The sequence below is a fragment of the Alligator mississippiensis genome, chromosome 15, assembly GCF_030867095.1.
Source record: "Alligator mississippiensis isolate rAllMis1 chromosome 15, rAllMis1, whole genome shotgun sequence".
Taxonomy (NCBI): domain Eukaryota; kingdom Metazoa; phylum Chordata; order Crocodylia; family Alligatoridae; genus Alligator; species Alligator mississippiensis.
Window position 1 is genome coordinate 2,143,757 of NC_081838.1, and position 22,633 is coordinate 2,166,389.

Here is a 22,633-nt window from a genome sequence, read left to right on the forward strand (position 1 = left end):
AACTGGCTAATTGCAGCCTCAGCTACATCACAGTCTGGTGGCTGGGGAATGGACTGCAAGGCCGGACACAGACAGTGGCGGTCGACGGAAGTGAATCATCATGGCACTCCGTGTCCAGTGGGATCTCCCAGAGCTCCGTCCTTGGACCAGTTCTCTTCAATATCTTTATTAATGATGTGGACACTGGTGTCAGAAGTGGACTGGCCAAGTTCTCCGATGACACTAAACTTTGGGGAAGAGCGTCCATGCCCGAGGATAGGCCGGTGATCCAGGCTGACCAGGATAGGCTTAGAAAGTGGGCAGATAAAAACCTGATGTCCTTTGTGAGTGGTGTCGTCTTGTTCTTCTAGGGCACAAAAATAAGATGTTATAGCGTTGCCTTCCCTTGCCTTGGTGTCAGTCTCGCCTGCCACGACTTGATAGGAGAAATTAAAGGGAAATGCCACACGAAAGGGATGCTCACTTAGTTTTAATTATGAGCGTAAGTAATGCCCGCTCACAAGGAGTGTACCTTAGCTGGCCACCAGTTGTCAGTCCCTCAGCCGGCTCTCCCCACAAGTTCCCGGTCAGTCCTGCAGTGAATACTCACCAGGGTGGGCGTTTGCAAACCTGCCCCGCTTATCACCTCACAGCAACAAAGTCCTTGACACAAATGCGGACAGGGCTGCAATTGTCCAGTAGAATCAGCTATCCACCTTCAAATGGGCTGGGTACGCCAAATGCTTGCCACTTCAATAATAAATTCTCCGGTGACTCTCTCTCATCCTCTGTGCCTCCATGCAGGGCTGTTTGCAGTCTCTGGCATCTAGATCCTTGGCTTCTCTTCCCATTTCTGGGGGATCATCTGGTCGAACTGCCAGTCCTGTATACAATGTTTCCACCCCACTGTTAACAATCCCCAGTTATGAGCCGCCATCCAGGAAGACTTAATTGGCAATTAAGCCTTTTGGTATCCCAATCTCACTGAACCCCCCAGCGCCACTGCCAGCAAGTAATTAATACTTCACCACAGTCCACAGCGGGCATTTAGCATCCTGAGTGGGCTAACAATCAATAGATAGCCCGGTTCCACGGGTCGAACCGCAAGTTCTCAACAAGTGGGGACTTTGCCCAGACGGTCCCGTAACAGGAACAATGTCTCCCTGTTACAACTTTCAATACAGAAAAATGCAAGATACTCCACCTCAGCATGCAGGGAACCCTGCAGCACACTTATAGGCTCAGCAGTGCTTCGCTCACTAGCACCATGCCCAAAAGATTTGGGGGTCATAACTGACCACAAGATGAACATGAGCCACCAGGGTGATGTCATAGCTGGTAAAACAAACAAAACTCTGGCTTGCATCCATAGATGCTTCTCAAGCAAATCTTTAAAAACTTCTTTACTGTCCCAGCCCCCAAGGCCTGGAACAGACTCCCCCTAGAGATGAAAATTTTGAACTCTTTCTAATTCCAGCTTCTGCCAGCAGAGAAATCCTTCTGCAGCTGAGAATTTTGGGGAAATAGGTTCACTCAGAGTCAAGGGTTTCCCCATGTCTCAGACTACCACTGGGTACAGACCTGTGAAATCTCTTGGGCAAAGTAGAGAAGAGGCCCTAGTGTCCCTCAGTATTGCCAGGGACCAAGTCATGGCAATGGAGTGGCCTGCATCTATTCGGTGTACTCCAGTAGATCTGACTGCCTCAGAAGTTCCTGGGCTGCGCTTGTCCCTTCTTGAATGTACAGCAGCCTCCACCCCAGCCTGTAGTGCTCTGTAAGGGGCAGAGTATAATGTGTGGGTGGTGTGCGGGCCGGGAGCAGTCCGAGGCCCTTGGGGGTGCGCGGCGGGCTGTGGCCAGCAGCCCTGGCATGCGGGTCGGGGAATGCAGGCCGGCAGACTAGAATTAGGCACGGACGCGTAGCGGTTGATTAAAGATGATTTTACTTACACTGCAGATGGTCGCGGTGCAGGCAGGAAAACTTGCTTGAGTTGCAGTTACAGATAGGAAAGAAGAGCGGACAAGAGTTCTAATCTCGCGAACTCTAGCCCAATCTGGCTGAAGGCTCTAAAACCGCGAGCCCGTTGTGTCAAGCAAAGAAAACAACTCGGAGAAGAGCTCTGGATACACTCACACGAAGTTTGCTAGGCTCCGTGGAACTTGCGCACAGGGAAGGGGTTCGTCGAGCGATCGTGCTCGGTGACGGGGAGAGGCCAGAGGTTGATCAGACCCCTATAGCCTTCTTAAGGCACACGCTGGGTCTGTTAGGCTCCTCAGCGCTTAGAGTTCTTCACGAGACGTGAAGTCCTCCTCCTCCATGAGATGGTTGTGAAGTCCTCCAACTTGGGCGGAAACCGCTCAAGCCTCTTATACGGCTAGCAAGCCAATCGCTAGCCGCCACGTGGGAATAATTTAGAACTGGCCAATAGTGGGACACATATTTGCATGCGGGTGGCGGGAACTTCTTTGCACCGGGGTTTTCTCTTTGCAACTGAGAAATGCACCTTGCAAAGAAAGCTCCTCGTGGCGGGAAATAACTTAGCAGTGCTGAAGCGTGCACACACAAAATCACACCCTTGGGTTGTGACAGGTGGAAGGTTGTTGGTGGACCCTAGAGGCAGCACCTTGGGGCGAAGGTACCCCTGGAAGTGGGTGTTGCAGGTCACTTTGTGCAGAACCCCAATGGGAAGGATGTTAGCAAATCTCTGGAGCTTGGCATTGGTGTACGGCATCTGGCCTCGGTCGTTCATGGCTGGGCTGTGTTTCAGCCCTATGATGCAGTCGACTTCCTCCCGCACCTTGTTTGCAGAGACAGGATCAGAAAGTGTGGGTTTGGTGTTTGTGCTGTGGGCTCTGATCCCCCAGCAATGTCAGCTGTCTAAGGACAGGCCCAGCCTCAGTGAAAACCCTTCCTCAGCCTATCTTGGGCAGCTAGTGCTTCCCCCAGAAGTGCCCACTTTTTGCTCCTCCTTCTCGGTCTCTTCAAAGCCTTCCTGGGAAAGGAGACGCCTTCCCGGCTGGACAGTGCACTGGCCCCTGGTCTGTGGACCCATTGTGTTAAATGCCGCACAGACCCACAATAATAGACAGTTTGTGCCTCAATCGCCTTGTCATTTCCAGGCACACGGCAGAGACTGATATTCCTGCCATCTTGAGCATGGGTGATTTTTTTTTCCATGGCCTGGTCCAGGGCTTCACCGGGTATTTTGGGCAGAGCTGCGAGTCCCACCCCCATCTAAGCACCACCGTTACTCTCTGTGGGTAACTATTGTCTGTGCAGCTTTGTCAATGTAGCACCAGCTCCAGCCTCCCTCCACGGCCTCCTTGGTGATTGGCAACCTGAATGGGACTCTGGAGAGGGGAGACAGGAGCAGGGCTCTGTCCTATACCTCTGGTCTGTTCAGTTGGACTTGTGTGTACAAATTGCCTGTTCCCTGGTGACCGACTGATAACCAAACTGGCGACAAGTCTCTGTCAAAATCACAGTGCCCATAGGCACGGTTGCTTTATTTTATGTGCACATTACCTTGGACTTCTGGGTATTTCACCAAGAGCAGGAATCCATATCTCAAGGTGGAGCTCGTTGTCTCTGTCCCAGAGAAGAATAACTGGATTGCTGTCTTCACCAGGTTTCTGGTGCTCAATTCATTTTGAGGGTTTTGCTTTTCTTGGAAAGGAGGGAATGGAAAGGACTCATAGCACATAACACCCTCCTGGCATCTGGCATGCACCTGGATTTGGGCCCTGAACAAAGGACGCCTCTGTTGCCCTGGCTTTTGGTGACTGTCCAAAAGGGAGGTGTTATTGGGTCTGCTCAAGTTGGTGACTCTATTCTTGAGTTCCCAGCCTGCTGCTGCACTGCTCAGTCACGGGTAAGCACCCATAGAAAGCCTCACAGGCCTGCCCCAACATGTAGTGGCAGCACTGACAACTTCCCTCCTGCTTACCTCTTCCATCCTGATGAGGAAGGAGTCAATGAAGTCCCGAGGACATCTGGGGTCCAGGCTCTTGGTTTATCCTCACCCTATGCAGGATGAAATCATGTAGGGCCTTGTAGTGGTTACAAGCCCAATTGCGTGGGCCAGGTACATATTGCAAGATCCTTGGAAACATCTCAAAGAACTGGGGGTGAGGAATCATAGAAAATGAGGTTTGGAAGGGACCTCAGGAGGTCACATCTAATCCAACCCTCTGCTTAAAGCAGGACCACCCCAACTACATCTTCCCAGCCAAGGCTTTGCCTTGCCAGGTCTTCAAAACCTCCAAGGATGGAGAGTCCACCATCTCCCCGGGTGCCTGTTTCAGTGTTTTACCACCCTCCTAGTGAGAACATAGTTCCTAATATCTAACCTAAACCTCCATTGCTACAACTTGAGAACGTTTTTCCTTCTTATGTCATCTGCCACCTCTATAAGCTTCATAGTTTCATAGTAGGTAGAGTCGGTAGGGACGTGAGCAGATCATCAAGTCTGACTCCCTGCCTTTGGCAGAAATGAATTCTGGGATCAGCATTCATGAATGAATGCTTCAGCCAGCAAACCACACTCTTTCTTCCACTGGGAACCCCAGATCCCTTCCTCTGTCTCATTTTCGCATTGGGTTGGAAACTGTACCGCGGAGTCCTGCTCAATGGTTTGTTTTTCATTTGCAAAAATATATTCACAACCTATTTGCCTTCCATCCCATTCACGCGTTGCCCAAGTACCTGCTAGGTGTACTGCCACATGGTTTAAATAAGTGCAGGGCAGCTATTTGGTGAGCACAAACTCAGTGTAGGCTTTATTCGTCACATCAGCCAGGCGATCAGACTGAGCGACAGCAGGGATAGTGCAGGGTTAAACAAATGCAGAGTACATTTCTGTTGCATGAAGCTGACGCTGTTGCTCACACTTGCTTGGTCACGATTGGTGCTGTGTGCCTTTACAATTTGCTGATTAATGAAGTTATCCAACTACATGTCTTCCCAGATATGTACCTTATGTTTCTTATCTACTAGAGGAGGCTGCTACTGATCCTTACATCCCAGGATATTCTTGATGTAATCCCACATGCTCTGATGCACCCTGGGGCTTTCCACAGATGTGTAGACTTGCAGATTTTAACACTTCAGCTCTTGGCCTGTCTTATGGCCTACAACACTACCATTTCTGCAATATGGAGACAAACGGAAGTATGAAAAACACTGGGTATGACGACCAGCTGTGGACAGAGTCAATGCCTAAAGGTGAGATCTTGCTTGGGAGGTCTCCTCAACGACACGTGTGTATCGGCCATTTTGGGGTCAAAAGGTCCTTTGCAAGTTGCTCTGAAATCACGGGGCCTCTACACAACCAAGCAATGTTTGTCAGGCGACACAAACCTGGATCATGTCCTGAGATGCCCTGTAGCACTCCAATGCACCCCACAAGATTTGGGAACACCAACACCTGTGCAGCATATTGGGAGCAGCCCATCTAACATTTTGGAGTGGAGACATGAAGGAGAAGGAGGTGCTTTACCCTGTTGCATGCCTGTTCCATGTCCTAGGCGCTGTCGTGCAGCCCTTCCTCCCGCAGCAGGGCATAGAGCTCGTAACTGGGAGGAACAATTCCAGATCCATTTGCTTTTGGGGTGAGATCAATTTCCTGCGGCTCTTTTGGTGATTTCAGGGTGAAGCGCTGCAGGATGGTGGTCAGCATCAGGAAGAGCTCCATGAGGGCCAGGCTCTTGCCCAGACACACCCTCTTTCCTGCAGGGATAAGCAGAGTGACGGGCAAATAAATGAACTCTAGTCTGCAAGGGTCTAACAGGAGACCTGCCTGAGCTATAGGTCCTGGAAGGTCTCTGGCTAAGGAGAGATGGGAGGAAGGATTCTGTGCTCACCTGCCTCCCATCTCACGTCTCAATCTATAAATGCCGCACCCTCTACAGACCTACAAGCTTTTTGTCTCTGGGCAAACAGCCCTTTCGGGATGGTGAGGCAACTGAGTCACAGAGGAGTGAACTGGTTCTTCCAGTATCCTATTTCATGGGAGTCTTTGAGTGGGGAGTCGAACCTAGTAGGGTTGGGAATGGAGCCGTCACTCGTACCTGTGCCGAATGGCAGAAAGCTATCATTCTTTTTGAAGTGGCCTTCCTCGTCCAGGAAATGCTCCGGGTGAAAGCTTTTTCGATCTTTGAAGTATTTGGGGTCCTGGAGAAGTATGCCCAAGGCAATGCAGACATCTGTATCCTGGGAATTGGAGATGGGAACACAACAGCAATGGGAGAATTAAACCATTTCTACCTGGAGCTTCTGCAAGCAGATAAATTCTTGTGCAGCTGGGAACTGTGGGGAAATAGATCCCCCCAGAAAGCAGTGTTTCCCAACATCTCAGGCTGAGAGGATGTTAAATTTACCACTGGTGACAACTCTGAAATCTCCTGGGCAAGGTAGAGATAGGCCCTGCAATGCCGGTATGGTGGTGAACACACTCATGGCAATGTGCCTGGGATCACTCTTATAGATTCATAGATATTAGGGTCAGAAGGGACCTCAATAGATCATCAAGTCCGACCCCCTGCATAGGCAGGAAAGAGTGCTGGGTCTAGATGACCCTAGCTAGATGCTTATCTAACCTCTTCCTTATAGGACTGGCCTCCATCTAATAGAATCATAGAAAAGTCAGGTTGGAAGGGACCTCAGGTTCCATCTAGTCCAACCCCTGCTTAAAGCAGGATCATTCTAAACGACATCATCCCAGCCAAGGCTTAGTCTAGCCAGGCCTTAAAAACTTCCAAGGATGGAGACTCCACCACCATTCTGGGTGGCCTGTTCCAGGGCTTTACTATCCTCCTTGTGAGAGTTTTTCCTAATATCCAACCTCAAGTTCCCTTGCTGCAGACAGAGCCCATTGCTCCTTGTTCTGTCATCTGCCCCCACTGAGACCTGTTCAGCTCCAGTCTTTGGAATTCCCTTCAAGCCCCTCTGCATGTGGGCAGGAAATAAACGCAGTTCCCTCGGCCTCTCCTCACAAGTCATGTGCCTCCAGCCCCCAAAACATTGCTGTTACCCTCCACTGGACTCCCTTCAACTCATCCACATCCTTTCCATGGTGCGCGTTCCAAAACTGGACACAGGACTCCAGTTGTGGTCTCACCAGTGCCAATTTGGCCTCATTCAGCGGTGGCAGGTTGTGTCTTCCTCGATCCTCCTGGTTTCAGGTCATGGGCTGAGGAGGATTGAGGTAGTCAACTGAAGACTGTGGTGCTGGTGTCATCATGAAGGCTTTGGTTTTCTCGATCTCAGTCCACTCTTTGGTGAGAGAGGCAGTGGTCTGCTGGTTAGAGACGGCCTCTACCTCACTTCACTGAGAAGGAGGGTCTTCTCTGCCAGAATGGCTGACCTGCTCGACTGGGCTTTAAACTAAGCCCACCGGGGGGTGGGGGGATTACTGCCAGAGCAAGCCTACTGGGCAGCTTCTACAAAACCAGCAGGCTAAGGCACACAAGGGAATCCACCCCTACCGCAGCTCTGGAATGATGTCTTCCTGGGAGCGTAGGGATGACTAGGGCCTCCAGTGGGACACTTACATGCCTGTACACCAATGCCAGGAGCTTGGGGTACTGTCTAAAGGGGATGATCTAGTCAGTGACCTAATAATCGAAGGGAAGCTGGGAGACGGCGACCATGAGCTGATCACTTTCACTATCCACCGCAAAGCTGGCAAGTCAGTCAGCAATGCAGAAGTCCTCGACATCAGGAAAGCTCTGTCCTTGGGCATATATTCTTAACATCTTTAGTAACGGTGTAGACATTGGTATCAGAAGTGGACTGGCCAAGTTTGCCAACGACACTGAACTTTAGGATAAAGCGTCCACACCCGAAGATAGGCTGGTAATCCAGGGCGACCTCGACAGGCTGGGAAAATGGTTGGAAGAAAACCCGCCAACATTCAATACTGAATAATGTAAGGTACTCCACCTTGGGGTGGAGTACAAACCTGCAGCATGCTTATAGGCTCGGCAGTGCTATACTTGCTAGCACCACGGCTGAAAGGGACTGGGGGTCATGACTGACCACACGATGAACGTGAGCCACCAATTTCATGTCGCAGCTGGTAAAGTGAGCAAAACTCTGGCTTGCATCCATAGATGCTTCTCAAGCAAATATCAGGATGTCATCCTCCCACTGTACTCGGCCTTGGTGAGGCCACAGCTGGAGTACTGTGTCCAATTCTGGGCTCCACAATTCGGGAAGGATGTGGAGAAGCTTGAGAGAGTGGAGAGGAGAGCCCCGCACGTGATGAGAGGGCAGAAAAACGGGCCTAATGATGAGAGAGGCTGAGAGTCATGGGACTTTTCAGCCTGGAAAAGCACAGGCGCAGGGGGGACCTGGTGGCAGCCTATAAGTATATAAGGGGTGCTCACCAGGATCGGGGGGGGGGGGTGTCTCTTCTCGAGAGCGCCCCAAGGGATGACAAGGTCAAATTGTCACAAACCTCCAAGATCGTTTCAGGCTGGACATAAGGAAAAACTTCTTCACTGTCCAAGGCCCCAAGGCCTGGAATAGACTCCCTCCAGACGTGGTGCAAGCACCTACTCTGGATTCTTTTAAGAAACATTTGGACGCCTATCTTGCTGGGATCCTTTAACTCTTACTGACTTCCTGGAACTGGTGCAGGGGACTGGACTCAATCATCTTCCGAGGTCCCTTCCAGCCCTATCGTCTATGAACAAGGAGCAACGGTTCGCAGTTGCAGCAAGGGAAGTTGAGGTTAGATATTAGGAAGAATTTTCTGACTAAGAGAGTAGTAAAACACTGGAACAGGTTATCCAGAGAAGCGGTGGAAGCTCCATCCCTGGAGGTTTTCAAAACCCAGCTAGACAAAGATTTGCCTTGGATTATCTAGCTGGGGATGGTCCTGCTTTGAGCAGGACATCGCACTTGTCCTTGTTGAACCTCATGATATTTCTTTTGGTCCAACCCCCCCGATTTGTCTACTTCTCTTGTCTAGCACCTTGGGGAGAAGGTACCCCCGGAAGTGGGTGTCGCAGGTCACTTTGCGCGGAACCCCAAATGGGAGGATGTTAGCCAGTCTCTGGATCTCGTGGATCACGGCGTTGGTGTACGGCATCCGGCCTCGGTCGTTCATGGCTGGGCTGTGGGTCCTCCCTATGACGCAGTCGATTTCCTCATGCACCTTGTCTGCAGAGACAGGATTGGAAGGGGTGGGCTTGGTGTTTGTGCTGCAGGCTCTGATCCCCCAGCAATGTCAGTTGTGTAAGGACAGGCCCAGCCTCAGTGAAAACCCTTCCTCAGCCTATCTTGGGTGGCCACTACTGCCTCCAGAAGTGCCCACCTTTTGCTCCCTCTTCTCAGTCTCTCCTAAGCCTTCCAGGTCTTCCTAGGAGACAAGACACCTTCCCAGCTGGACGGTGTCACTAGCCCCTGGTCCGAGGATCCATTGTGTCAAATGCAGCATGGACCCACAGTAAGAGACATTCAACGCCCCCAGCCCATTCTTATCTACAGGCACAAGGCAGAGAATGATATTCTTTCCATTTTGAGCCAGGGAACTATCCAGTGCCTGGTCCAGGGCTGCTCAAGGCATCTTGGGCAGAGCTGGGAGTGAGTTGCAGACCTTTGACATCCCACCCCATCTAACCTCTTTAACAGATTCTTTGCTTCCATTTTTTTCTGAGCAGGGACAGGGACATCCCCTTAACTGGGATTCTGGATGAACCTAGGGGAGGCGCAGCCAGGCCCAGGGTCAGCGAGGACCTAGTCAGGGAACTTCTGGTGGGAATAGACGTGGTCATATCAGCAGGTCCTGATGATCTTCACCCCAGAGTGCTGATGGAATTGGCAGAGGTCATTGCAGGACCCCTGGCACAGCTTTGAGCACTCATGGTGCTCCGGTGAGGTGCCAGAGGACTTGAAAAGTTCCAATTTGGTCCCCATTTTCAAAAAAGGGAGGAAACTATAGGCCCGTTTAGTCTTACCTCAGTCCTGGGGAAGCTCTTTGAGAAAATTATCCAGGAGCACCTATGCAAGGGACCAGCAGGGGAGGTTATGCTTAGGGGCAACCAAGATAGGTTCATTCGAGGCAGGTCCTGTCAGACCAACCTGATTGCCTTCTATGAACAGGTCACAAAAGGCTTGGATGCAGGTGTCGCGGTGGACGTAGTCTTTCTGGACTTTAGGAAGGCCTTCGACACTGTCTTTTACCCCATCCTCATTTAAAAAATTAGGCGACTGGTGTCGACACCTACACAGTCAGATGGGTCGCAAATTGGCTGTGGGGCCGCACCCAGGGAGTGGTCGTGGACAGGTCATTTTTGACCTGGAGGGATGTGAGCAGTGGGGTCCCCCAGGGCTCGGTCCTTGGGCCCGCACTGTTCAACATCTTCATCAGTGACTTGGACGAGGGGGTAAAAAGCACCCTGCTCAAATTCACAGATGACACTAAGATGTGGGGAGAGGTGGGCACACTAGAGGAGAGGGACAGGCTACAACTAGATTTGGACAGGTTACAGGGGTGGGTGGATGAGAGCAGGATGGGTTTCAACACTGACAAGTGCAAGGTGCTGCACCTAGGGAGAGAGAACCAGCAGCAGACCTACAGGCTGGGGAAGTCCCTTCTTGTCAGCACAGAGGCAGAAAAGGATCTTGGGTCACTACTGATTCCAAGATGAACATGGGCCGCCAGTGTGGGGACGCGGTCAGGAAGGCTAACCGCACCTTGTCATGCATCCACAGATGCATCTCAAGCAGGTCCAAGGCAGTGATCCTCCCCCTCTATGCAGCACTGGCCAGGCCGTAGCTGGAGTACTGCATCCAGTTCTGGGCACCGCACTTCAGGAGGGATGAGGCCAGCATGGAGAGGGTCCAGAGGAGGGACACTCACATGGTCAGGGGGCAGCAGGGCAGGCCCTACGAGGAGAGACTATGGAACTTGAACCTGTTCAGCCTCCACAAGAGAAGGCTGAGAGGGGATCTTGTGGCTGCCTATAAACATGCCAAGGGGGACCAGCAGGCAATGTGAGAGTTCCTGTTCCCCTGAGCACTACCAGGAGTAACAAGGAATAATGGCCATAAGTTGAGGGAGAGTAGATTCAGACTAGACATCAGGAGGGGCTACTTCACTGTCAGGGCAGCTAGGAGCTGGAACCAACTTGCAAGGGAAGTGGTGCTGGCTCCTACCCTGGGGGTCTTCAAAGGAGGCTAGACAATCACCTTGTTGGGGTCATTTGACCCCAGTATCCTTTCCTGCCTGGGGCAGAGGGTCGGGCTTGATGACCTGCTCAGGTCTCTTCCGACCGTACCAACTATGAAACCACCACTGTTGCTCTCCAAGGATAACTGTTCTCTGTGCAGGGTTAGCAATGCAGCACCAGCTCCAGCCTCCCTGAAATACAAAGCTAATCATCACAGCCTCATTAGCTACTGGCAACCTGAAAAGGACTCTGGAGAGGGGAGGCAGGAGCAGGGCTCTTACCTGTGCATCTGGTCTGTGCGGCTGGACTTGTGTGTGTGTGGATCTCCAGTGACCAGCTGATGACTGAACTGGTGACCAGACAGTCTGTGTCAAATTCAGGGTGCACATAGGTACAATAACTTTATTTCCTGTCCACGTTACCTTGGACCTCTGGGTATTTCACCAAGAACAGGAGTCCGAATCTCAAGGTGGAGCTTGTTGTCTCTGTCCCAGCAAAGAATAACTGGATTGCTGTGTCCACCAGGTTCCTGGTGCTGAATTCACTCTGTGGGTTTTGCTTTTCCTGGAAAGGAGGGAATAGAAAGGACTCCTAGCACATAATGCCCACCTGGCATCTAGTTTGCACCTGGATTTGCCCCTCAACCAAGAATGCCTCTCTTGCCCAGGCTTCACATGACTCTCTAAAGGGGAGGTGTTATTGGGTCTGCTCAAGTTGGTGAGTCTAGATCTGAGTTCCCAGGTCAATTATGGGTAAGCTCCCATGGAAAGCATCACAGGCCTGTCCTAACACGTAGTGGCAGTAGTAACCCTCCTCTGCTTACCTCTTCCATCCTGATGAGGAAGGAGTCAATGAAGTCCCGAGGGCAGCTGGGGTCCAGGCTCTGCTGGTTTATCCTCACCCTCTCCAGGATGAAATCGTGTAGGGCCTTGTAGTGTTTATAAGCCCGATTGTGTGGGCCGGGTATGTATTGCATGATCCTCGGAAACATCTCATAGAACTGGGGATGAGGAAGAGGGGAGTCAGGTCAACGGACTGGAAAGCTGTGTTCTCATTGGAGGATCAGGGGGCACCGTGAGTGAAGACCTGCAGTGGCATCATCCATGTTTATCTGGTTTTATGGCACTCACCTCAATTTTAGAAATGTCTCCCAGAATCCCCAGTCCCCTCCTTCCTACCCCATCTCCACTTGCTGACCCATGGGGGGATCTCTTCCTTGGACCCATCTGTTCTTGACCCCCCTGTTGAGTTAGACTCCAGCCTTGGCTGCTGGCCTGGCTTAGGTACTTGCTCAAAGTGTTCCTTATGCCCTACCTGTTGCATGTGTGCGATGTTGGCCCACAAGACATTGGCTTTGTCCTCTGAGGTGCTCCACTGGCACTGTGCCGGTTGGGAGGTAAGAGCAGGGGCCGTAATCCCATACTAATTATCTTTGTTGATGGGAGATGGGGCCTTCCTGAGAAGGCACAACCCCCAAAGGCTGAGAAAGCAGAGGCTATCAAGAAAGCCTCTTCCTGGTCGAGGATAACGTCCTGAACAATGAGAGGGACAGGCTGTCGGCCTGTTGGAGGCCCTGAGTCTGCACTGAGGATGGGGCTTTGGGATGGCTACAACATGGACAGAATGGGGTCCTTTACCCCATTGGCAGAGACAGGAGAATCTTGCATGCAACCAATCCTCCTTGTGCCCCAGAAACATCACCTACCATACTTGAGGTCTTGCTCATATCCAAGAATGCGTTGTTGATGCTGCCCATCAAGTTCAGGAAGTTCTGGTCCTTGTAGTCGAAGCGGTTCCCAAAGACAATGGAGCAGATGACGTTGGCAATCGAGTGTGTGATGGCGAGGGTGGGGTCAAAGGGAGAACCTGGTGGTGGGGAGATCAGAGGGTCAATGAGCACCAATCTTAGGAGTATCAAGCTCTGGAGACCCCTGACACCAGGGGGGTGAAGTTTTAATTATGAGTTTCCCCCAAAGCCTGGGGTGAGGGTGTGACCTGGAAACTTCCGCAGATGTATGTAGGTTCAGGTTTAGCTGGCTCAGATCCAGCTCGCCGTCATGGGTGTTGTGATGGGGACCTTGGCACCAACTGCAAACATTTGAGAGGGTAATAGGAGGGGCGAGGTGGCAGGGAGCCCTGTCCTATGCAGTGCTGTGCTGTTTGGCACACCTGAGAGAGGGAGCTGGGACTGGGATGTGTCTTCCCATGCTGTCATTGGTGCTGGGAGTGCAGCAGACGTGTGCCTTCAGAAAGGGAGATGTGAGCTGCTGGAAGAAGTTCCCCAGGGTCTGAAGGTCCTCAAGGACCAGGGCCCAGCAGTGCTGGGTGCCTGGTCTGGATTTTGAGAAGAACCTGGCATGTCCAGGGTGTCCTCTTGGAGAACTCCCCTGGCAGTGACGGGAGCTGCTGGGCTCTGAGGGCTTGGATAACGCTAAACTCTTACTTGAGACCTGGAGTCTCTGAAAGTGGTCTCTGAGGCATTTCGTTATCCATGTCCATTAACCAGAACCAGACCAGATGCGTTTGAGTTCACACCCCCAGAGCAGTGTAGAAAGCACCGACCTTTGTTTTTCCCCATCTCCTCTACCAGGTACTGAGATTCTTCCTGGATCCGCTCCTCAATGCTTTTTTTCCCCATCCCAAAATTCCTCAGGGTTGAAGCGGAGAATCGCCGGAGCTGCTTCCACCGTTCCCCGTTAGCCAAGAGAAGACCTGGATGGAGGGAAGTGTGTAGGGAACCAAGTCATGATGTCCAGTACAAGGAACCATTTTTTAAAGAACAAAGTGCATCTAGCATGACACTCTTCTGAAGTGGAGATCAAGTGCATTGAGGAAGCATCTTCCTTTTCAGCTGGGGATTCCTCAGCTTAAGTTGAAACCCACTTAAATTGTCATGGTAAATCCACCGACCACTTTCCTGCTTATTTATTCCGTTACTGTGAAGGAGCTGGGTTTTTCTTTTGCCGGGTCTTGTTCCAGCCTTCCCTGAAGTATGTAAGGGCCAGGCATTGGGGTGGCTTGGCTTTATTTGAGCTTGTGTCCCACAGCTCCCAGCTACCTCTGTTTTAAGGCCTGGGCCCTCTTCACTTCTGTATGTCAGGTTGAAAGATTCTTGACATCCTCCCCCTTTCGCCCTCCTCCTCCCTGAAAAGCCAGTGGCCCCTTTGGTCCCTGATTCCAAACTGCCTCTGTCCTTTCAGTACCTGCTGTCAGGTGAATTCTGACACAAAGGATCTTGCTCGTTTCCACCCCTGCCGACCACTGAGGACGCACACACTTCTGAGCAGCCTAGAAGTCCCAGTAAGAAGCCTACACTAAGTGGATTCCATTTTCTTTTTCTGAACATCCATCATTTTTGGACAGCATCACATTTGGAACGGTCAAAAACAATAAGAGGAATCTGGAAGGCTATATACCCTGGGGGTTGTTCCTAGAGTGCATGGTAATGCTTTCAAAGGACATGTGATGCCATCAGAGGCCAGCCCTTGCTTTTGCTCACCGTGACCATGGAAGAATCTGTCCACTGACTCCATTCTCGCTCTCCCACTGAACTCTTCTCCTTGGTCCACCAGGGCTTCCCTCACGGAGTCGGAGTCGCAGAAAAATATGAACTGCCGCGGGCCAATATTCACCATGAACACGGGGCCGTACTTCTCTCTCACCTGTGTTGGGAATTGGGAGGAATGAGAAGCCAGAATGGTCAGATGCTGCCATGACCAGCAAGGTGCACTCAACCCAGGCAGACGAGCGATATGTGGCCATAGCCTGAGCTGGGTGAGACTCTTGGTGAAACTACACTGTGTAGAAGCGATGGACGTTGGCCCATGAAATCCTGGATCAGTTCATATCCCACATGGAACTGCTGGGCCAGTTGGGCTATACGGAGACTGCAGCACTGCTAGAGGGATTTCTCCCCGCTCTGTTTCAGTAGTGCCCAGACATGAAAGAGGACACGGGAACCCCTGGTAGTAAGCTGTGACCGTACTGAGGAGGTAGACCTGTCCCAAGGATCTGATGAGGCATGATATTCTGGCCCCATTGACCACTGAGGAGCTGAGCTGGAAGGGTGTGGGCCCTTGGTCACCAGAGCCTTCACACGCATGTTTAAGTGGCTATATAAGCCAAAAAGATGTCTGAAGGAGGGAATGCAAGGAACGAAAAGCAGCATGGGACATAAGCCAGGCCATGTCGTTTAGGTGGTGACTTAAGAAAGGAATGGACTGGCTGTTTAAGAAGCCTTCCCAGTACAGGTTATTCCCATGCACCTCCGCATGTAGTTACATGGCATTTAATAAGGATCTACATAGTTTGGAGAATGTTATGTCATGCAAGAGCCTGGCTGCAATTGGTCACGTATCCATCCAGTCCCGTGCCAAGGAAAAGAGCTTGGACTGTGCTATCGGGTGCAGCCTTTGGCCATCTGGTTGCTTCCTTTTCTGCCCAATTCAAATGGGTCTCACAAGAGGCTCTCTTCATGCCTTGGGCCTCTCAGGCATTTTGTTCTTTGCCCCTGAATGTGATGCCAACTGCCAAGGTGAGCCCCGAGTATGCTGGTGGGAGCTGGGTGCCACCCAAGAGCTACCCGTGGTTCTGGGTGTGAATTGAGGAGCTTCCTGGAGCGTGGCAGGAAGCAGTGTGAGGAGCAGGGAGTGTGCACATCACCTGCCCTCCACAGGGCTCAGCAGACCCTTCCCTGGGTCTAGAGCACCCTGAGGGGAGGCCCCTGCTCCCCTCTGATAATGCAGTTATCTGCAGACCACCCCGACTCCAGAGCAGAGCTAGTGCTGGCACTGATGAAAAGCCTTGTGGTTTTGGCGACTTGTGCAAGAAGTCGGTGACCCAGGCACTGAGCTCCTTTTGAGCCTTGAGGTACTCTAATATCTATCACTAACTCTTGGCAAGAGGAAGGAATTCTTTTGGTCTGGTCGTTGCCAGGGAAGCCGATTTTTGCGGTTATCTTGCAGCGACCCAGACCCTTTGTACTGATTGGTGAAATGGCCTGGCCCCTTGGTGCTGATTGGTACAGAGGCCCCAGGGGGAGGAGGGACAAGAGGGTGGCTGTCATCTCGATTGCTGCCTGCCCTTTGTGCAGCCCCACCCTTTGTCCAGTCCCACCTTTTGTTGCTAATTGTCAGAGATGCTCCAGGGGCAGCTTCCATCTTGGCTGCTGCCCTTTATGCCACCCCACCAGCCATCACCTTCCTCTCTTACTTGGGCTGCAATCTCCTGGTTGATTGCCTGAGAAATCATGGCCAATGCTATTTTTCCGAGATGGCTGGTTTTCCTGAAACCACGATTTAAGTAGATCCCTACCCAGCCCCTACAACCCCAGTACCCTTCCTGTGGGCTGAGTGATGGGGCTCTCTCCACACCTCCTGCTGGAGCCACCCCCTAGACAACCAGGAATGGTCTAGTTGGGGACAGCAAGCTAGAAGGAGATGAACTGTAGCCCAGTGAAGATTGTTCTTCCATAGAAGGTTGTGGGGCAGGGGTTTGGGGAGTCTGGGTCCTTGTCTCAGGCATCAGGACTGTATCTATTTCTAAGCAAGTGCATGATCAGTCCTGGGAGCTGATCCTGCAGGTATGCACGTAGTCCGGAGGTAATGGGGTCTGCGCTAGCGCAGGTGCTGAGCTTTGCTATAGCTCCTGGGTGCGGCTGCTTGGGTGAGGTTGGGAGAAATGGCTCCCCAGGTAGACCAGTACGAAGATGATAGTTCTGGGGAGGAGATGACTCACCTTCCTCAGAGGTTCAAACATTCCCTTGTTCCAGACCTGCAGCACGTAGTGACAGACTTCCAGCAAAGTTGGCCCTGGGGGGAGTTTGCTTGTCTGTTGCTGCCGTTTCCACTTCCAGAAGATCATCAGGCCGGCAGCACAGGCTGCCAGGGGGAGCACAGCTGCATTTCCAAACTCCATCATGCCAAACCACCAGGAGACTGAGAGCAGTGCCAAGAGGCGTCTGATCTGATGTACTTAATGCACGCCTGCCTGCAGGTGTGTGTGTGTATACCATACTGGGAAGCAGCAACCCCAGATTAGGAAATCATGAGGGACTTGGCTGGCACGCCCATGAAGCATTGTTATATCTTGCTCTTGAATTGTCCCAGGTAAGTGTGACATCTGAGCGCACAAATGTTTCTTTGGATAAATCCAATATCCTTCATTAGACCTACTAAAATAGCTGGGATAAGTCTTTGCAAGCTTTTAGGTGGAAACACCCTTCTTTAAGGCATAGGAGGCATCTGCAGTTGTTGTGTGCTCTTCCTGGATGGGATAGAAGTTAGTATGCAAGAACGCAGGTCAATGAAAATGCAAATGTGTGGCAGACAATGGGTGAGAAACAGGTCGGGGGGGGGGGAAGGGGAATCATGTCCTGGTGATAAGATGTAGTTGGTAAATTGTAGAGAAGTTACTTGTTTTATCAGATTTTGGGCAGTTTATAATGTGTCATAAATCTAATGTCTAAATTAATCCATGATTTTTTGTATCCAGTAGGCTGATGAAGTGAAGTTCATAGGCTCACCTGTAAAAAGTGTTCTGCAAGTTCCCTTTAAGGATTAGAGCTGAGGGATTGCAGAGGGAGTGGTTGGCTTGTGAGAAATGTGCCCCAGAGGCCATTGGGATTCTTTTTCTGTTCCTTAGATTTTTGGTGTGCGTTCATTCTGGTATGCAGTTGTGTGGTTTCTCCTACATGTATTCCCTCGGGGATTTAGTGCACTGGATGAGAGAGATTACACTTCTGGAGGTGCAGCTGTGAGATGTAGGAATGTTGATGCTTCCATTGTGGGGTGTAGTTACCGTGGGAGTTTTGGAAATAGGGTGACAGGTTTGACATTTCATGGCAAGGTCTGGGTCCTTTCAGTGTGTTTTGGCCCATAAGACGTTTGCTTCTGGTCATGAGGTTGGCAAGGTTCAGTGCTTATTTAAAGGCTAGGATGGGTGGTTCTGGGAAGATCTCTTTCAGAATTGGGTGTCTTCTACTGTGGGTTGCGATTCCGGATTTTCTGTTTAGGTTCCAGGGGGGGATGGTATGTCATAATGGTATGGCTCAGCAGGGAACTCGTGAACCACCTACACCTAAAAAGAAAGGCTTATAAAGGATTGAAGACTGGAATCACCACTAAGGAGGAGTATTCAGCACTGGTCCATGTCTGTAGGGAGCGACGCAGGAAAGCCAAGGCTGTAACCAAACTCCACCTGGCTACACATATCAAGGACAATAAAAAGTCCTTTTTCACATATTTGGGGAGTCAGAAGAAAAGCAAGGGTAACATTGGACCCTTGCTAAACCAAATGGGACATCTGACAACTGACACCCAGGAAAAAGCCAACCTGCTTAATGCATACTTCGCGTCGGTTTTTCATCAGCCCAAAGGGACCACCCTGCTTAGCATGATGCGGGACAGCCAGGATGAGGGTGAATGTATACCCAGCATCGGTGTTGACCTTGTAAAGGATCACCTTGAGAGGCCGGACACCTTCAAGTCAGCGGGTCCTGACAGATTGCACCCCAGAGTACTTAAGGAGCTGGCAGGCGTCATAGCCCAACCACTGGCAAAGATATTTGAAAACTTGTGGCGCTCAGGTGAAGTACCCAAAGATTGGAAGAAGGCAGATGTGGTACCCATCTTCAGGAAAGGGAGGAAAGTAGATCTGGGGAACTACAGGCCAATCAGCTTGACCTCAATCCCTGGAAAGATTGTAGAAAACTATCAAAGAGACCGTTCTTGGCAAGCTGGCTGATGGCAGCATCCTGAGGGACAGCCAGCACAGGTTTGTTGTGGGTGGGTCTTGCCTGACCAATCTCATCTCCTTCTATGACCCGGAGACCTATCATCTGGAGAAGGGAGAAGAGATTGACATCATATACTGGACTTGAAAAAAGCTTTTGATCTAGTGTCCCATGATCTCCTCGTGGAAAAACTGGCTAACTGCGGCCTCAGCTACATCAGTCTGGTGGCTGGGGAATGGACTGCAAGGCCGGACACAGACAGTGGCGGTCGACGGAAGTGAATCATCATGGCACTCCGTGTCCAGTGGGATCTCCCAGAGCTCCGTCCTTGGACCAGTTCTCTTCAATATCTTTATTAATGATGTGGACACTGGTGTCAGAAGTGGACTGGCCAAGTTCTCCGATGACACTAAACTTTGGGGAAGAGCGTCCATGCCCGAGGATAGGCCGGTGATCCAGGCTGACCAGGATAGGCTTAGAAAGTGGGCAGATAAAAACCTGATGTCCTTTGTGAGTGGTGTCGTCTTGTTCTTCTAGGGCACAAAAATAAGATGTTATAGCGTTGCCTTCCCTTGCCTTGGTGTCAGTCTCGCCTGCCACGACTTGATAGGAGAAATTAAAGGGAAATGCCACATGAAAGGGATGCTCACTTAGTTTTAATTATGAGCGTAAGTAATGCCCGCTCACAAGGAGTGTACCTTAGCTGGCCACCAGTTGTCAGTCCCTCAGCCGGCTCTCCCCACAAGTTCCCGGTCAGTCCTGCAGTGAATACTCAAACCTGCCCCGCTTATCACCTCACAGCAACAAAGTCCTTGACACAAATGCGGACAGAGCTGCAATTGTCCAGTAGAATCAGCTATCCGCCTTCAAATGGGTTGGGTACGCCAAATGCTTGCCACTTCAATAATAAATTCTCCGGTGACTCTCTCTCATCCTCTGTGCCTCCACGCAGGGCTGTTTGCAGTCTCTGGAATCTAGAGCCTTGGCTTCTCTTCCCATTTCTGGGGGATCATCTGGTCGAACTGCCAGTCCAGTATACAATGTTTCCACCCCACTGTTAACAATCCCCAGTTCATAGATTCATAGATGCTAGGGTTGGAAGGGACCTCAATAGATCATCAAGTCCGACCCCCTGCATAAGCAGGAAAGAGTGCTGGGTCTAGATGACCCCAGCTAGATACTCGTCTAACCTCCTCTTGAAGACCCCCAGGGTAGGGGAGAGCACCACCTCCCTTGGGAGCCCGTTCCACACCTTGGTCCCTCGAACTGTGAAGTTCTTCCTTATGTCCAGTTATGAGCCGCCATCCAGGAAGACTTAATTGGCAATTAAGCCTTTTGGTATCCCAATCTCATTGAACCCCCCAGCGCCACTGCCAGCAAGTAATTAATACTTCACCACAGTCCACAGCGGGCATTTAGCATCCTGAGTGGGCTAACAATCAATAGATAGCCCGGTTCCACGGGTCGAACCGCAAGTTCTCAACAAGTGGGGACTTTGCCCAGACAGTCCCGTAACAGGAACAATGTCTCCCTGTTACAACTTTCAATACAGAAAAATGCAAGATACTCCACCTCAGCATGCAGGGAACCCTGCAGCACACTTATAGGCTCAGCAGTGCTTCGCTCACTAGCACCATGCCCAAAAGATTTGGGGGTCATAACTGACCACAAGATGAACATGAGCCACCAGGGTGATGTCATAGCTGGTAAAACAAACAAAACTCTGGCTTGCATCCATAGATGCTTCTCAAGCAAATCTTTAAAAACTTCTTTACTGTCCCAGCCCCCAAGGCCTGTCTCCACCAGGTTTCTGGTGCTAAATTCATTTTGAGGGTTTTGCTTGTCTTGGAAAGGAGGGCATGGAAAGGACTCATAGCACATAACACCCGCCTGGCATCTGGCATGCACCTGGATTTGGGCCCTGAACAAAGGACGCCTCTGTTGCCCTGGCTTTTGGTGACTGTCCAAAAGGGAGGTGTTATTGGGTCTGCTCAAGTTGGTGACTCTCTCCTTGTTCCCAGCCTGCTGCTGCACTGCTCAGTCATGGGTAAGTACCCATAGAAAGCCTCACAGGCCTGCCCTAACATGTAGTGGCAGTAGTGACCCTCCTCATCTTACCTCTTCCATCGTGATGAGGAAGGAGAAGTCAATGAAGTCCCGAGGGCAGCTGGGATCCAGGCTGTGTTGGTTTATCCTCACCCTATGCAGGATGAAATCATGTAGGGCCTTGTAGTGGTTACAAGCCCAAATGTGTGGGCCAGATAAGTATTGCAGGATACTTGGAAACATCTCAAGGAGCTGGCGATGAGGAATCATTTCTGCCAGAGCCCAGCCCTTGCTTTCACTCACCATGACCTTGGAAGAGGCTAAGAGCCGTGGGACTCTTCAGCCTGGAAAAGTGCAGGCTCAGGGGGCACCTGGTGGCTGCGTATAAGTATATGTGGGGTGTACATCAGGATCTGGGGGAACACCTGTTCATTGGAGTGCCCCAAGAGAAGACAAGGTCAAGTGGTCACAAACTCCTCCAAGACCATTTTAGGCTGGACACAAGGATGAACTTCTTTACTGTCCGAGCCCCCAAGGCCTGGAATAGACTGCCGCCAGAGGTGGTGCAAGTGCCTACTCTGGACTCCTTTAGGAGACATTTGGACATTTTTCTTGCTGGGATCCTTTGACCCCAGCTGACTTCCTGCACCTGGGGCAGGGGGATGGACTTGATGATCTTCCAAAGTCCCTTCCAGTCGTAATGTCTATGAAATCTATGTTCCCTGAGTTTGTTTTTGCTCTCCCATTGAAGTTCTCCCCTTTATCCATGAGGGCTTCCCTTGTGGAGTCTAAGTCGCGCAGAACCACGACCCGCCTCAAGCCCGCTTTCAACGTGAACACAAGGCCATGCTTTTCTCTTCTCTGTTTTGGGAGTCAACGTGAATAGGAAGGAAGAAGAGTCAGATGCTGCAGTGACCGGTGAGATGCACTTAATGCAGGCAGGCAAGGTAAGCATGGCTACAGCCTGAGCTGGGTGAGTTCATCATATAAGATGCTGACTTTTGGTGAGGCTACACCGTGCAGAAGCAATGGACATTGGCCTCCAGAATCACTAGTCCCTTCATATCCCAGTAGTGAAGTGGGGTCTAACAGCACCATGCCCTGAGCCTCCAGCAGAGGCGGCTGTGTTGCAAAGATCTGACCCTTGAAATGGATAAATCAAAGCATGGAAGACGCCTGCTTCATGTGACCCGATTGACTGTTGGGGAGCTACATCGGAGGGGGCTGAGCCAGGGTCAGCAGAACTCCAATGCACGTGTTGAAATCAGCTGAATGTATGCAAGGAAAGGAAGGCACAGAGCCAGAGAGCCCCGCATGCCAGGGGCCTGTCCTGTTGTTTGGCCAGGGGCTTGGGAAAGGACAGAATTAGCTGCTTAAGCATAATCCTTCCTAATGATGGAACCTCCTCCCCATTATCAGATAATTAATGTGCACCTCGAAAGCTATCTCTGTGGCATGTGATAAAGACCTAGAGCAAAACTAGGAATTCAGAAGAGCTCAGAGCTTACGGTAAGATTTCAGACCAAGTTAAGTAATTTTTTCTCAAGAAAAAATAATGGGCTTGGCTCCCCACCTACCCCAGCCCCCAGCCTGCTCTGGGAATGATGAAAGGCTGAATGAAATAGCTGTGGCTCTTTTTACTGGCCTCGATTCAGACAGGGCCACACTTGCAGCTTCCACAGCCATTGTCTCGGTGTCA

General features: G+C 51.1%; 1 protein-coding gene across 1 annotated transcript; it reads right to left on the bottom strand.

The window, feature by feature from the left end:
- Positions 1-4,658: 4,658 nt before the first annotated feature.
- On the bottom strand, positions 4,659-17,353 carry LOC102573174 (cytochrome P450 2G1). Its single transcript, XM_059719017.1, has 9 exons — positions 16,893-17,353; positions 14,656-14,818; positions 13,719-13,868; positions 12,862-13,022; positions 11,980-12,156; positions 11,579-11,720; positions 8,957-9,144; positions 6,048-6,189; positions 4,659-5,706 (listed from the first exon to the last, which is right to left on the bottom strand). Exons 1-9 carry the CDS (start codon positions 17,073-17,075, stop codon positions 5,501-5,503), a joined length of 1,512 nt encoding a protein of 503 aa, XP_059575000.1. The 5' UTR covers positions 17,076-17,353; the 3' UTR covers positions 4,659-5,500.
- Between the last annotated feature and the right edge of the window lie 5,280 nt (positions 17,354-22,633).